Below are 17,408 nucleotides of genomic sequence, written 5' to 3' on the forward strand. Positions count from 1 at the left end.
TCACAACTACGAGACCATTGGTCCATAGGCTCTGTGATGTGCTTAATGGCATAATTCACAGGCGATGTCTGCGCAACAACACTGGGTCTTTGGTATTTAAACAGAAGTTTTGTCGAAAGGCTGGATGGAACAGCTGGAACCCAAAGCCACCCCTATTGCAAAAACCAGCCTCTTGCAGTGCCTTCCAGTGTGAAACCAGCGCGTTTGTTTAGACTGGGTGGCGCTGGCGCACGCTGGGAGTCACTGCGACACTGGTGAGATTGCTTGATAAGAGCTGGGTCACACTGGATGAGACGCTGGTTTCACTGCTATGACGCTGGGGCGCACTGGTGTGCACACGCGCTGGTTGTCACTGCAGTTCGCTGGGTCGTACTGAAAACTGCGCTGGTTTCGTTTGTGCCGCACTGCCGGGGTATAGGCTCTGCTGAATATTAAATGCTTGATAAATTTTATGGGCATGTCCTGTGCAAAAAACATACTCCTGTTCTAAATAGCGCTATAATTTGGGGTCATTAATGTGTTTCGTGTCGGCGGTGTTGCAGCTTAGGAATAAAGGTGCGTGAGCTGCATGCCCATGCATATGCGACACTGAATATCACTTTAGATTTGTGCATTTCCCTTTTGACTATGCGGATAGCTGTATTCGTGAACGAAATTACGCAAACGCAGATAACGCCTCGTTTACCAGTAGTTTGGACGCAAGCGATGACTGCCAGTTGTCGCTGTGTTGTGAATTCGACACGAAACCCAGCAGCCGTTCAGACGCGTTCGAAGGGACCTCAGGAAGCCTCCTGCTGATTGATACTATTGCACCGACAACAAAGCTGAGGCGATTCGTGCGCTTCCACTTTCCCTAGTGTACTAAAAATAATAGTTAAAAGGTTCTGAAGCTCAGATACAAACATTTTCGCATTCATCAGGTACCCGCGCCGATATTGTTCACTTCCACCGAAGGTTAGGCCTACCGTACCCGCTGAGTCCGTCTACACTCTATCGGCCCGTCTGGGCTGAGGAATCAACAAGTCTAACGAGGATAAATCACCCTGTAGTTCAGCTTTCCCATCGGTGTTTTTAAACAGACCATTCTTTCGTGTCTACATTGTCAGCACAACAAGCGATGAGCGCCGATATGACGCGTTATAAACATACCTGTAGTGCTGTTGCCGAAGGCTGCCAGCCGCATTAACCAACCGCTTCTCTGACGGAACGTACGTGTCGACTGAAATGCATTGTCGAGCTATGGAATTGCATTACCTTGCGCGAAGAACAAAAAACGGCTGTCAAAATCGGCAGTAACCGCCCATACAGCGTTCGGATCGGCGGTTTATTTAAGGCTTTTTTCGGAGTTCATATACCAATCGCAACAGGAAATAAGTGTTGCAGCACTTCCAGGCATACTATGCAATACGGACAACTTTTTCGTTCTGATTGAGGTGTAAGCTTTAGTTGCGGGGCGATAGCGCATCTACCATGTCTGTGCGAGACGTCTATGCAAAACTGCAACTGTGTCTGCGTGTTGACGTGGCAAATTATGAATTGGTAATCACGAATCAGCGTGGCGTAGGTTAGTAATTTCGACAAATTTTGCTTCACATCCATATTTGCAGGGATTCATGCGTGAAGTGTGCCTCTCAGTGCGTTTTCTTGCAGTGAGGTTCTCAAATGAGTACTTATTCTCTATCTCAAGGAAAAATCTGTATAAAGATCTAATTGATATGCTTTTTAAACCTCCGTTATACCGATCGCTGTACATCGGCTTACCTGGAGATGACGTCCTTACACGGGTCTGTAAAATGCCTATTCCTCCTCACACTAAAACATTCTTCTTCAAAGTGCACACTGAAACGTTGCCTGTTAAAACCTGGTTAAATAGGAAAGGAATCTTTGTATCTTCGATAAACTGTCGTCTCTGTAATGTACCGGAAACCATAGAACACTGTTTTATTGATTGCAAGGATGCCATATTGTTTTGGGACGTTCTCCAAAGGACTTTAAAAAAGGATTTTGATATAAATGCTTATACAATACGATATCTGATACAACCTCAATGTGACGATGTGCCTTTTGATATGCTCCTGCTTATGGCGTTGCACAGTTTATGGAAAACTCGCATGCTAGATCGGAATGTAGAACCAATTGTATCTTCGAAGTCACATTTCATTCGGATGATTTCACAGCTGAAAGACTTTTATGATCAGAGAGACTCCCAACCAGACTGGTATCCGTTGTTGTTGAAGTGTATCCTGTTGCCTCCCTTTTAGAGAACTCTTACCGTAATAATTGTACTGTGAAGTGTTTGTTTTGTGCTTGTAGGCGCGGCTGACTGTTTTGGCCGCTATGGAAATATCTTACGTATTCGTAATAAATACCATGAAAGAAAAAAAAAAATATCAGCGTGGCGTAGGGGTAGAATACTGGGATTGGGATCTGTAGCTCGGAGGTTCGAATCCTATGGGCTTATTTTGTTCTTACTTTTTTTTTCTTTTTTTTTATTGCATTACAACACTCTGTGTTCCTTTTTGTATTTGAAAAAATATATAAGGTACCCAGGCACCACGTATTTCTCGCTCTAGAGCTGCATTTCGCACCAGTACACCGCGCCCAGCGCCTCCTAGTATGCCGCGCCTTGCCAGCGTCCCAGCATCCAGCACACGACACTGGGCCCATAATCAGGCATGGCACTGGGCACTGGATACTGGATACTGGGTTTTGGGTGAAAGAAATAAAGCATGGGTAACCATTACAACAAGATTTTGGTTGCCATTCGCCAATGGCCGTGAAGGAGTGGGCAAGCTTACAGCATTCCTCAGTATAATGGGCAGCTTGACAGATTGTTGTACACTCAGATGTGTCAGGCATGTATGGAAGAATGGTGTCAGGTGTAGTCGAAGGTTTGCGGCCATACAAGAGAAAGAATGGCGAAAAGCCTGTAGTCTGTGCTACAATGTTCTAGGTGCAAGTCATGAAAGGCAGAGTGAGGTCTCAGTTTGTATGGTCAGACATAACGTAATTAAAAAGCTTGTCGCGAATTATTTTCATTTTCTGTTCTTATCAGTAAGTGCAATGTCCACAATCCATAGCTTGCAATTTCTTTTTTCTTCCTCTCTCTCTTGTCTCTCTTGCATTGTGCCTCTATTTCTGGATGTATTGCACCAGCATCGGAGTGTTTGGGAAGTGTTGCTCTCCTTTGGATGTTTGCAGCCTGTAATATAAAGGCTTCTGCATCCCTTAGGTGTAAGCTTGCCTTGTGTAGGGTCAATAATAGTAAGCTGATGAATACAGTAAAAGCTCAATAATTCTAACTCGACGGCGACCATAAAAGTGTTCAAATTAAGCGGAGTTCGAATTAGCATGCGGGCGCTAGAATGAATGGCCATCGCACCACGCTGCGCGGGCAGAAGCCAAAGAAGCCACCTCTGAACGCGTTATCGCAAATTAGCACTACTACACGTTTGTGGCAGGTGATTTCGTAAATTAACCTCATGGAGCTCGAACAGCGAACAAAATTAATTAACCAGTCAGTTATACACCACAAACAAGCTCCGACATGCATTCATGGGAGTAGCGAGCCCTAATGTCGAAATGTATGATGCTATTTATGCTCCAAAACACATTTATTTATAGGGCAGGGTTAATGCAATCAAAATTAAAAGTAATCGATAATATGCATTTGCTTGCGTTTCTTCTGTCGCGACTCCATGAGCATCGCTTGCAGCTTGCCCAAGAGCTCCAGCGCAGCGTCCGAATTCTCATCTCCTGAGAAATAACGTGCTGCAACATCCAGCGCCGACGCTGCTTCGCATGCACTTAGGGGTGGCACTAAATCGTTGCTTTCGTCGGGCTCATCACCGCAGTCAGCTGTGTTTGGCGCACGGGGGCAGCTTGAAGTAAAGCGCCAACTCTTCTGCATTAAACACATCATTGAGCAAGTAACCAGCGAGGTGCAAGCTTGCTGGCGACCCTTTGTTCACACGTTTCTTGGTCGACCGTGCCAGTTTTCCCACACACATTTCTAAACGTGAGCCTGTGACGTGCCCTGAATCGCGACAGCAAGTCTTTCGACCCACCGAAGTCTCTGATGCCCATTTGGCTGGCGAAGTCTGCTGCCTTCGCAGACATTATGGGCCCACTTAACGGAATGTTATGGCTTCGAACTTCCTTAATCCACATTACTATGGCATTTTCCAACTCGGGATGGGCCGATGTCCGTAACCTTTTACACGAGGGCCCCATATTCTCCTTTTGAAACGCTTTAACAATTGATTCTTTGTTCTTCAGGTAGGTCGACAGCGTGCTCTTCTTGATGTCGTACTTCTTTGTGATTTCAGTCTTGGGTATGAGACCACGTTCCACTTACTCCAAAATCTTCATCTTCATTTTTAAGTCCTTTGCCGAGTATTTTGTAATAAAGTGGATTCCCATATACAGCTGCTATTGGCTAATAGCTGACATCAATCAAGAAGGGTGTTTGGATCAGTGCGCTTCATCCTACTGTTACTGTGTACATTTATTGACACAGTTTAATAAACAGGCTGAAGTAAGGGAAAATCTGCTTTCGAATTTCAGTAACAATTACGTTTTTCTGGAAGAAGCCGACTACTGTCTGCTCACGCTCGGCCACAACTGCCTGTGTAGGAATTAAACTTTGTCCACCTGGCTTATCGTCGTCATAGCCATCAGGTCTCACTCTTGGCCACTCCTGGTTAGACGTCTTGGCTTTAAAATGCGCAAGTTCAATGTAGCTACTATGCGTCGGTCAAGCTGGTGCAGGACAAAACTGGTCCACACCACGTAGCACAGCGAGACGGGAGCATATGTGCACGAGCGTAATGCATTTATTGACTTCAATAAATAGTGTTTCAGGACCGCTTTAAAGCTCAACTCTAACTTGATATTTTAGCTAAAAGAGGGGGAGGGGGGGGTTAGGGTCTAATGTATGTGTTACACAAACGGCGGGTGGTTTTCTGAAGTCAGCTTCCCACAATCTACGTATGCTATGCAGTAAAGCATACAAATGTTGCAAGGGTGGTTTTGGTATTGTGTCTGATTGCACTGCGCAGGCTATTTTTGACCCAATTTTCTTGAAAAAAAAAAGGTGCATGTTAGAATCAGGCAAATACAGTAATCAGACATTGTGAGCTACGGTTAGTGCCTTAAAATCTTTCTAGGGCAGGCCGAAAATACACGTTTTCAATGGGAGATGACGTGTTCAATGCATTCACTGTCTGCGCTTCGCTGAGATAGACGCTGCCACTAAAGGGGTCGCTATTTGGGTCACCATAGGAGTCAGGCACATGCTTGCTGACTGGTCAAGTTCGAATTATTCAGCGAGTGCCAATTTTAGGATTGAAATAACAAAAGTTTGGGCCCATAGAAATGCATGGGCACTGGCCAGGACCTTCAGTCTTAATTAAATTAACCGAGAAATCAAATTAACAGAAGTTTGCTGTAATGTATTAATGTTGCAGCTGAGAGCCTTACTCCCACTGCTAGCATATTTTACTGATTTCTGTTTTCATAGGACAGTCAGCATCAGCACCACAAAACATTATTGTTGCAGAGTGAGAGCTTTTAGGACATTTATTCTTTTGCCAATTTTTGTTTCTTGCTTATGCTTTCAGAGCCGCTACGATGTTGCAGTGAAATTCACATTCACCTGCTAAGCAAAAGGTTGCATGTTCCATTTTCAGCCATGGTGGCTGCATTTCAATAGCACAGGAATGCAAAAACAATCATGTACCGGTACCAAGCATTAGGTGCACATTAAAGGACCTCAGGTGGTGAGCCCAGAGCCATCCTCTATGCAAAAGGATTGCAAATGTGGTGAGCTAGAAGGTATTCTTGATTATCAGTTTGTAGGAAGACAATTACGAGGACAGAAAAAACACAGTGCTTTGCCAGTACTTTTGTTTTTTTATTTGTCTTCCTGCAGGCTGATCATCATAAATACCCTCCACTTGTCTTGTCTTTAGGCCCCTGTCGGATGTCGAACCCTTTCAATCCAAAATTTATCCAGCTGTTTTCAGGTGTCTTAGTTTGTATCTCATTGTTCTTTTGTGTCACCCATGTGTAGTTGCACTGCATACCTCAAGAAAGTGTGGACATGTTTATAGAAGCCTTTATGAGTAGAAACATTCACTTCCACAGCCAAGATTTTCTATGAAGTTTTTTGCACTTGTTGCGCAGCAGTGAGAATGGTTTGCATTGTGCAGGTTCTGGACATGTGTGCTGCTCCTGGCTCCAAAACAGCTCAGGTGATGGAGATGCTGCATGGGCATGTGAACACGATCCCAGAAGGAGTTGTGGTGGCCAATGATGTGGACAACAAGCGCTGCTACATGCTGGTGCATCAAGCTAAGCGGCTACACTCCACCTGCTGCCTTGTTACTAACCATGATGCAGCTGCCATGCCAAACATGTATCTTTCCAAAGAGGTGAGTTATTGCGTGAGACAGCACATGGCATTTCTTTTTGCAAAAAAGCTTTAACATTCCACAAGTAGCCAAACCGAATGCACATTTGAACAAATTTTTGCATTACAGTTTTGATTTAACGAAACCAGCGCATGCCACATCCACACTTCGTGGAAAGACATTGTGGCAGCAGTATGCACGACTCATCACTGTGCAATTCACAGGTCCACAGTCCATGCTCAACATGTTTAATTATGTGATCCGAGACCATTCCCATGTGGATATGAATGATATGCAGGTTGAAAGTCACTTTCAAATCTAACAGCGTCTGCCTGGTTGGCTCAGTTGCTACTGTATGACGGTTGGCTGTTTAAATAGCGGATTGTAACAGACACGTCACCAAGCACATTCACACGCGACTCTCAGTACAAGTGCACTAATGGCAGCACGGCGCATAGCCACACAGGCTGGTTTCCTCCCTGCTGCTTTGATTTCTACCTTATCGTGAATAAAAACACAACACGCACTTCAATGCGTGCGAGGCGCATCGCAGTCTTACGGCTGGACAAGGCAAACGACCTAGTCTTTTAAGGTTAGCATTGCGCTCAATATATTAAAGACCATTCTGCAGTATCAAGCACTTCGATGTGTGTGGGCAAGGCACATTGTGAGTGACATGTGACATGTGCAAACAACACTTTGTTTACGTTAAGATGCAGCTTTGTTGCACAGAAATCTTCATGCTGGTCCTATGTGGTAACACTGGTATACAGTCGAACCCACTTATAACAATATTCAAGTGCCTTGAAAATTTCATTGTTATAACCAATAATTGTTATAACCGGTTGCATGAAAATAATCAAAATACGCGGGATGGCAGGGCTGTTGTGAGAAAACTAGTACAGTCGAATCTCGATAATTCGAACTCGAAGGGGCCCGAAAATTTGTTCGAAATATAAGAAGGCCTTATTTTTTAAGTACATATTCATGCACGATGTACGAACGGTGCGAGTCGTGAAATGCGGCACGCAAGCATATCGCAAGCGAGGGCCACGAAACTGCCCACGCTGGCCAACGCTCGCTTCACGATAACAGCAGAAAACGAGACTTCAGGGAGCGGGCGGCACGGCGACGGGCGCGCGCGGAGAACGTCGAAGGTGAGGGAGGAGGAGGGCGGCAGAGAAGCGGATTTGGCCTTGGCAACGTCGTCGCTTCTGTGGCAATGGCTTCGGTGGCTCCCCTCGCCCTCCCTCTCATCTCCCTTGTAGCTCCCCCACCTTCGACTGACTCCGTGCCGGCGCCCCCGCTCCCGCCGGCCTGGCGCCAGCTTAGCCCGCTCCCTGAAGTTTCGTTTTCTGCCGTTATCGGGAAGTTGGCTGGACTGGGCCTCCGCTGCTGCTTCCCTCTGCGCCGCAGCCGCTGTGTTGACTGAGACGTCGGCACGTACACGCATGTTCCGGCGCGACAATGAAACGGTGACCTTGCCATTTGAGAGTGAAATTTCCGCCGCCTTATTAGAATTTTTTTTTTTCATTTTCTTTTTCTCTGCGCGGTGTTGAGGGGTTTCTCCTAGGATTTTGCTCTATGGCAGTGTCGGAGCAATGCCGGTCGAAGGCGCCGCCGTGTGATTTGGCGCGCTGCTGAGAGCATTGTCGGTACGCTATATGTTTGAATTAACCGTCGCAAATGCTTTCGCATTCAAATTACTGGGCGTTTTCACCCATAGGAATACACATAACTTTGACGGGACCACAGCGTCAGTTCGAATTAACCGGAAGTTCGAATTAAGCGTGTTAGAAATAACGAGATTCGACTGTACAATGGCGATGAGGCCAGTGTCCCCCCACCACCTTCCTCCATCCGGCTGCTGATTGTGTCGACTCGTTTAATTGTTCTGCTTCCTGCGCGCTCAGATCGCACGTGACAAGGCATGGCTGTCGGCGTTCAAGAATGGCACTGCTGTAGTAAAACCTCGTTAATTAGGATTTCACGGGACCGAGAAAATGTCCGAATTAACCGAATGTTGAATTATCGAGGGTATCAAGAAAACAATAAAATGCTTTTACGTCAACACGTTTTTATTTATTGAATGAATCAACAAAATCCTGTTTCTATTTTGCACAAAAGCAGTGCAGAAACTGCAACACTCATCATCTCGTGACTGAGTAGTGCTTGCCGTGCGCGCGTCTTTATCTGAGACACGTATTTCACTACCACGCGCACATCCCGATTATTTTTTTGCCAGGTTGCCACCCATCGCGATCTAGACGGTGCTCTTCATCAGACTAACAGACTTTTTTTGCTTCATGCTACGTATCTGGCTACCATCGTGTTAACCTAGGAGTATTCATGCTTTGCCATGTTTACTACCACATGCTCACATGCACGCTTTAGATTCGCTATTCTCCTGTTGAAGGTGTTGCTGTGAAATGCTCACCCGCATGATTCTCATAGGCACATAGTCTGTTTACAGGTGGGTACTTGCAACAGACAATATCATTGCACGGTCCTTTTCACAAGATGCGCAAGGACTCTTTGTATATCATTTAGCAATCAGACATACAAATACTGCAAGCTTCACACTTCCTTGGTTTTCAGACAGGTGTAAACCACAGAGTTTATTCATGGGCATTCACATGCATGCCTCACTTTTACTGTGGCTGTGCGTGCTGCTGGCTGCTTCGAAGCTACTATTTCGAAGATAAATATAGTAAGTTGTGTGAATTTTACTATACAGTAAAGCCTCATTTCACTCAAACTCTGATATCTGAAAATAGCGGATAACTAAAAATTTTTTCTAAATGTTTTTTCACCCCTTACCTAGAACATTTTTTGCACTGAACTCCAGACATCTCGAAATGTCAACTACAAAAATACCATGGAAAAGTCACTATCGAAAGATTTACATAGTTTACTATGTAATTAGGATTTCACGGATTTCATTAATTAGGATTTCATGGGACCGAAAAAAATGTCCGAAATAAACGAATGGGGTCTAATTATCGAGGGTATCAAGAAAACAATAAACAAATGCTTACTACGTCAGCACGCTCTTATTTACAGTATGAATCAGCAAATTCTGTTTCTATTTTGCGCAAATGCAATGCGGAAGCTGCAATTCTCCTCATCTCGTGACTGATTAGAGTTCGCAGCGGCGAGGGTCTCGCGACCTCCTTCTCAGCGCGGCCTGCGGCGCGTCTTCATCTGAGACGCACTTTTCACTAGTGCGCGCACATCCCGATTATTTTTTCGCCAATGTTGTCGGGTCTCCGCCCATCACGATGTCGACGGTGCTTTTCATCCTCGACAGCTTTGCACCGAGTAAAAACAAAACTACTGTTTGCCGCAACCGCTGCAGATGAAACCGTGGTCACTATCGACGCGATCATGGATGGCGACTACGCAGTCATGAAGACACGCAGCCAACGCAGTGCTTTGCGCGGTGATAAACACAAGAATAAAGGCTTTAAAGGCACGAATAGGCACAAAGCGTTCCGGCGTTGCTGTCATTCACATACGATTTTTCACTGGTGCCTATGGCGATGCGAACTCCGTCACTTCGTTTCGGTGGATGCTAACGCCGTTTTGGCTCTATTGCGTCGCACATTTTCGGCGCTCCGCCAACCCAGCGCTATCAGTGCATCTGGCGCGGTCCTTTCTTGGTTAGGAGGGTTGCGCGGCGTAGAGCTATGGGCGCAGCCCATTCGTGTTCAGAGTGGTGGAAGAGTGATGGGAGAGAGGCACGCGAGGCTGGCAATGCGGAGAAGGATGGAAAACAGCGCGTGGCGGCGTGCAACTGGAAGTGGCTCGGATTTCTTTTCTTTTTTTCTTTTCCTTTTCAAGGAGTTTGCATTCTGTTCCCTTTCGGGACGGACACCCAGTAGCCAGACTTCATCGTTATAACCTATAATGGGCATGGGGTATTGTAGTAAGCGGGTTATTTCACCATAGAAAACATACAAAAGTTGACGGTGCAGCAGCCTCTCATTGTTAAAACCAATATAATGTTAAAACCGGTATCGTTATAAGTGGGTTCGACTGTATCTGCGGCATTTCATGTTAGGTCAGCCTGGGTACACGGCAGTTGAAAAATATTTTTTATGTGTGCTCGCACCCATAACGCATCCCACCACATGGCAATGGGAAGCAGCGCTGTCCAGCTCCAACTCCTTGGACCAGCTCAAACTGGTTGACCGAGCATGGGCATGCAGTCAGTGGTCTTCTCAATCCAAGGATGCTGGATTGAGAAGACCACTGACTGCAGAGTGGAGAAGCTAGCCCCGCTCGTTTCGCTTGCGTGTTGTCCTGAATATAGTTTATTCTCTCGCTCTTTTCAAAATACTTCACAGCATTGCTGGCCACGCTTTGCAGGTGGTAAAGGAAAGCCGTTTAGAGTTGCTGTGGTTGTTATGAAATTAAAATGCTACTGGCAAGCAGCATATATATTGTCGGCATTGTGCGGACAAGCTCTTGGCCAGGTCACTGATGCTACCGGCTCCCTTTGACTCATGTGCCATCCACTTCTTGCCTCATGCCCCCTCCACATGCCGGAGGTGTATAAGATCAAAAGTCAACTTGGAAAAGTGACCTGAAGAGCTTGAAGCATGTGTCCAATTCAGCAGCTGCTTAGCTGCAAGATATTGCAACTAAGCAGGAGATTTCACTATTTTTTATGGTATGTGTATGACCAAGGTTTGTTTCCCCCTCCTTTAATTTTGGCCTACGGTATCCTTGAAATTCTTGAACTGTTCATGAGCTTTGAGTCAAATGTTCTGTACGAATCCTGCGTTATTCATGGTATGCAATCTACAGTATAGACCACTTATAATGTAACCACTTATACAGTGTAGACCACTTATAACTTAAGTTGCGGGAGTTGTAAAAATCCGCACTATAAGCGGTACTGCGTTATAACCAAAGCATGCTTTTTTTTGGCATTTGCTAATGCCAAATGGGCAACCCACCTTTCAAACACAATTTATTACATATTTCACCAGCACACACATGCAACACAATCACAACACAGCACAAAAACCTAAGTTCTCCTGACAAGTGCAGCATCAGTGGAAGAACGCTGTTATTGTCGTCTGGAGACTGTTCTCCACGCGCACGCCCACGCTCCCATTCCTGAAGAAAAAAAAAAACGAAGAAAAAAAAAAGGAGTGCACTACCGTTCTACCTTGCAATCCGCGCACCCTGATTGGACGCTGCTATAGTGATGAAAACATGCGCCCTCCTTCCTCTGCCACCCTTCTCCTCCTTTTTGTTTCACTTTTCGCCGCTGGTCTCCAGGCGCGCGCCCACGCTCCCACTCCTGAAAAAACAAACGCAAAAAAATGCTGTATGCTGCCGTATGCTGTATGTTCGAGTGGAAGCGCGCGAGGGACGTGTGCTTTTACGGAGAGCGAACGCGACGACTCTCTGCGTGCGGAAGGCCATGAGGGGATGGGAGGGAGGGAGGGGAGGCGACGTTTAGCTGCGGCACTTAATGCGTATCTTGTGACCGGGCGCAAGGGGAACTGGTGACTGAATCTCCCACATGAAAGGAGGAAAGCACGAAGGCAGCGCGGGAGGGAGGGGGCGCGGCTTTTACTCTGCAAGCCACTGAGTACTTGTACTTTGCGCGACTGAGGGCTGTCGCGCGCACCGTATCTTAAAAGCGATCTCCACACGGCTCTGACCTTTGTATGAGCTGTGCTTTCGCCGCTCAGTTTCCGTTGAAGCGATAGACCACACGAACCTTCGGTTGCTGCTTCTGCCGCGTTTGCTCACGCCAGCGTTTTTACTGTGCTTGCCTGCGGTCATCGAGTGCCATCTATTCATGTTTGCGTGTGCGCGCTGACACCGTGCTTGTTAATTCAGTTAGATAAAACTACTATCCTTACTCCGTGCACTCTACTAGTAAATTTGCTATTGCAATTGATGCTTCGCCTTTTGGGGGAAACTGTGACCTTTTGTTTCGCTTTTCACTGCTGGTCTCCACGCGCGCGTTCCCACTTCTTCGCGTTTGCGCGCCCGTTAACCGTGCGGGCCGTGCTCAATGCCTCCTAAGAAAGCGGTGCTCAGTGCGCCAATTTCATGTTCGCGCGCTTAAAAGAATTGCGCTATAACCAGTATTCTGCTTCGCTGGCCTACGCAATAAACGGTCCGCGTGTACATTGAGTTCTATAGGAGATATATCGGTGGTAAAAAAAACCACGCTATAACCGGTCCCGCGCTAAAAGCGGTTACGTTATAAGTGGTCTGCACTGTAGTGCAGGACTGGATATAATAAGGTCTTTTCAGACTCCCACTAATTTACCCATAGCACTCTATGTATATGCATATCGCTTATAGTGCAGTTGCGGGAGACGAAATACCAATTACAGTGCGGCTGCCTGGAAATTCAGCAGTCAACTGAGACGGCGAACATAAGTAGCCGGACCCCCCCCCCCCCCCCCCCCTCAAGTCGCAGATTACTCTGATGTAATGCACGCGTTGAGCTCTGTGATGTCACGGTGGCGAACAACCAGCGTCTGTACTCCGACAACACGACGCAACCGGTGTGTCTGGTGCCGTCGGGCTCGTGAATAGCTCCGTTCCTATTTTTCGGCCACCGCACCGAGCCGGCCACACATCCCCGCATTCCTCGCGCAGAGCGGGCAAAATGACGCAATGGATGGAGTGCGCGAAAGCGTGTCCGCCGCGGTGGCTCGGTGCATGGTGCCACGCAGCGCACAAGCAAACATGAACATGTCTCACTTGATGACCGCGGAAACTTGCTGTCAAAATGCTATAGTGAGGAAGTGCGACAGTAGCAGCGAGCGAATTGACCTTCGTGCTGCCTCTCGCATCAACATGAACTAAGCCGCAAAAACACAGTGCACGGCGGACTCTGCCCCCGTTGCACATGGCTTTCAATATGCAGCGGCCCCGGCGGCCACGCGCGCAAAGTAGATTGTCCCCCCCCCCCCCCCGGAGCCTTGCGCGTGACGGAAGATGGCGCGCTTCCTTCGTGCATTCCTCCCTTGTGTGCGCAAGATTGAGATGCGATCGCTGGCTCACCCTTGCACGTTTTCACTCGCACATACGGCGTGGGGCGACGGTCGAAATGTGCCTGGAGTGTCCATATAGAATATTCGCGACTCCGGCTACTTAACGTTATAAGCGGTCTACACTGAAAAATATCCTTTGTTTTTGATGTCCGAGTGCTTGTTTTTCATGGTACCTTGCACTCAGTGGCTTCTTTGTGTGTTCTTTCTGTTTAGGATGGATCCCAAGAGGTTTTAAAATACGACAGAATCCTTTGCGATGTCCCTTGCTCGTGAGTATTTATCTTTAAATACAAATATTATGGGCATAGTGTAACGTCCTGTTATGTCAGGCTAGGCTGAAGTTGTTGCACTTTTTAAGTAGTTAGAAAAAAGAATGCCAGTGCGCGGTTTGGTCTGTAGTATATCCCAATCACTCGAAGAAAAGAAGCATTGCCTACTGCCTGGTTATGCCTAGGCCCTGGCTTAAAAGGCTGTGCCAGTAGTGATTGTGCCAGCATTTTACTGTATGCAGGGGTGGCACCATTGACATAACTGCTTGCATAGCTCTCAAAAGAACTTGTATACAGAAGGCTTTCATTACAGTAGACTGCCTGGTGAACTCGAAGGGACCATGAAAATTTGTTTATCTTATCAGAAGTTCATCTTAACAGAAGTGCCCTTCAAAAAATGATTGGCAACATGACCAGGTGCACCCAAATATCTTAAATGAACTAGTCTTACAATGGGGCAAAGATTGCATAAAAGCATTTATTTAGCTGAACCTAATAGAAAACTGTCTTCAAATGGTACTCTTGCTTGCTTTCGTCCAGTCCGTGATGAATGTTTGTCGCTTCTGTGCAAATCAGCAAGCAGCCACAATCGACCTCATCTCACCTAATGACCTTAAAAATCCTTCTGTGCCTTCGTGCTGCTGGAAAAAGTTCACTAGGGAGTTCAAGCAGGCATCTGCCGCCTCGCAGGTCACAGTTGTTCGTGGCCAACACCGTTGGCGTGGTCGCGGTGGAGAGCCTGTAGTACCCGTATGATGATGCGAGGTCACATCTCCCACTGAGAAACGGCATTGGCCGGGAGAGTTTCTCCGCTTTCTTACTTTTTTTTTTCCTTTATCTTTTTTTTTTTTTTCCTTGTCTTGTTTTCGCCTCTGTCCACGCTCTATGTACGCCGCAGGCCTTCAGTAGGGTGCCTCGATGCACGCGCCCCCGGGTGCGGCGCATTGAGGCACCATAGCCTCCAGGATCGGTAGCAGCGGCAGTCACTTCGAATGTTTGCCTTAAGTGGATATATATATATTTTTTTTTTGCATTGAGTCTATGGAAAACCAAACAAATGTTCCCATGTTGTTCGTTATATGCAAGAATTCGGCTTAATTAACCGAGTTAGTCTTAATAAGAGTTCACTGGAATTCGACTCTGTTTAGTTACATTTTTCGGTTAATTCAATCGCAACTGAAAGTCGTGGCTGGCGTCTCTACATACTTTTCTATGGGCCAAAATATTTATTTCATTCTTGAAGTTTGCCCTTGCCAGATAATTCGTACTTGGCTGGTTAGCACAGATGTACTTGACCCCAATGATGGCCTTACTTGTGACCCCAATGGCTGCAGAGTGTCTTAGTGGTGCCAAGGGAGAGTGAGTGCATTGAAGAAAGCTTTGCATGTTATCTCTTGCTCAAGAGGCCAATTTTGCCCTGCCTTAGGCAGATTTCAAAGTGCTAACGACAGCTCACAATGAATGATTGTTGCATTTACTCAATTCTAATGACCATATTTTTTTTTCTAAGAAAATTGGTCCAACATTTCGCTGCTTGTTACAACAGGATACAAAACTGAAATTACATTCGCGATGTTAGTAAGAGCCTATTGTGAGAGCCAGTGTTCTCACTATCATCACAAGATGGTGGCCCAGCAAATTTGTGTAGGACAGTGATGACATACTGCTTTCAGGCCTTAATATGAGGGCTCATTCAAAAGCCAAGTTATTTTACATGCTAAGCTAGTGTCAACAAAGCTGCATTATGTGCAGTGATGCGACTGCTGCTCCAAACTGCTCCAAAGGTAAATCCTGCTACATATTTGTTAATGTCCTCCAAAGCTGCACCATAAGGTGTTTTCTGCTATATTAAAAAACAAAACTAATCTCTTGCATTCAAAGCGCCTTACTGTCACAAGCAACATCACCCATCACATGCACATGGAGGAAGTAAAAGGTGTGCGCGGCAGTCTAATGTGGTGACCTGGCCATTGCTGAAATCGCAATTTCAAAGCTACGAGGTTCTGCAACTGCAGTATTTCAACGAGATTAAGTTGGTCAGATATCTCACTGAAGGAAAATAATAGAAGTGGCTTGCTGCATGTGTGTACTGTAGGAGTCCTTCGTGCATGTGGCTCATAATGCAGGGAAAATAAAAGGCGCTGTGCTGCCATGGCTCTTTTTTAAGCAGTGATTATTTGGGGATGGCAAGCAAGGGTTCTAAGCATTGCTCATTTGTACTTACCAATGCAGGGCTACCTGCACTCCTGAGCTTATCACTTGAAAACAAATGCGCTCACTGACAACTGGCGCAGTACCAAATGCCTCTGTTAACACAGATATTTGACGCTGTGTAATAATGCACGGGTTGGCGAGACAGTGTGAATTACTCAATTTTCCAAGTTAACAACAGTCATATAAACAAGCTCTTTCTGTGATGGCTTACTGCTCTATTTTGTAGTGTTGACAACATAATTGCAATGGTCTGACATGTTGCAGTAAAAAAAAAGCTTGCTAATAAATGCCTCTGCATACTATTATATTCAATATTTGATTCAATATTCGACGCTAAGTATTTAATTCAGTTCATATTAAAAAATGATTATAGTATTTGTACACCCCTACCTATTTCTAATTGGTACAATTAGGGGCATGCTATATTTTTTATTATTTTTAAACAAAATTGAGTGCATGTATAGATTTAGGAACACATTTTTTTTCTACTATGAACCCATAAAAAGTATTGCCGCATGGAATTGGGTAAATAGTACCAAATGAAGTGGGGGTCAGTTAGGACACTTATTTACCTCATCTTTTACTTCGACCAATTCTGTCTGTCCCATCAAGGTTCAATTAACAGAAATGGTCGGTATTGAAAATATTGACATTTGGTGGCTATACAGTGTCAAGGATGGGCTTCAGGCTGCTCAATGAATTATTAGTAGGAATGTGCAAATATTCAAAATTTCGAATACAAATCAAATGCTCTTTGCTATTCAATTCGTATTTTATTAGAGAATTCATTATTGAAAATTGTTGAATATTAATTTCTGTTCGAATATAAGGTATCAACCTACAGGAGTCTACAGGGAAAAAGGCTGATGCAAGAGGGGACTGTTCCGAATAATTCTGCTAGAGGAGAGCCAGGTTTGTCGCACAGGGGCAGCAATATCAGCGATCGCATGGAGCAGACCAACTTCAGCTCCATATAATTTCCTCATACAATAAGGACGTCTTGTCTTCAGACAGCCTCTGAACTTGCTTTCTCAATTTAGGCTAAGCAATTTATTGTTTGACCAGTCTCCCCATGTCTCCATCCCTTTAAATACATGTGCAGGGCTATAGTATTACACTCAGAGGCACACTCAAATGATAAACATAACACTGCTGTGACCTGTATTGCTCCAACTTTTAGAATTTGGTGCAGGTAGAAAACAACTACACTGACCATTGCATGGTATGGGTAAATGCTGTTTCAGATGAGTAACTTTGCTTTTTTGCTTGTGTTGCAGTGGAGATGGGACTTTACGAAAAAACATTGACCTGTGGAGGAAATGGAATGTGGCTAATGGAAACAGCATTCATGGGTGCGTAATTACCCCCCCCCCCCACCCTCTTCTCTTTTTTTTTCTTCAGTTTTGCAAATGAAAGGTGCAGTTACTGATACTTAGGTAGGCATTATACTGAAAGCTAGGCCCACAGCACTCTTAAAA

The 17,408-nt window shown here is 45.6% G+C and overlaps 1 protein-coding gene across 1 annotated transcript in view; it reads left to right on the plus strand.

The window, feature by feature from the left end:
- Window positions 1–17,408, plus strand: part of LOC119431774 (RNA cytosine-C(5)-methyltransferase NSUN2-like) — a 100,738-nt gene that overhangs the window by 23,324 nt on the left and 60,006 nt on the right. Inside the window, exons 7-9 of the mRNA XM_037699248.2 lie at window positions 6,213–6,434; window positions 13,661–13,716; window positions 17,208–17,282. Of these exons, the coding sequence (XP_037555176.1) occupies window positions 6,213–6,434; window positions 13,661–13,716; window positions 17,208–17,282 (353 nt within the window). The remainder of the gene's footprint in view (window positions 1–6,212; window positions 6,435–13,660; window positions 13,717–17,207; window positions 17,283–17,408) is intronic.

This window comes from Dermacentor silvarum, chromosome 1 (assembly GCF_013339745.2).
Source record: "Dermacentor silvarum isolate Dsil-2018 chromosome 1, BIME_Dsil_1.4, whole genome shotgun sequence".
NCBI classification, from domain to species: Eukaryota; Metazoa; Arthropoda; class Arachnida; order Ixodida; family Ixodidae; genus Dermacentor; species Dermacentor silvarum.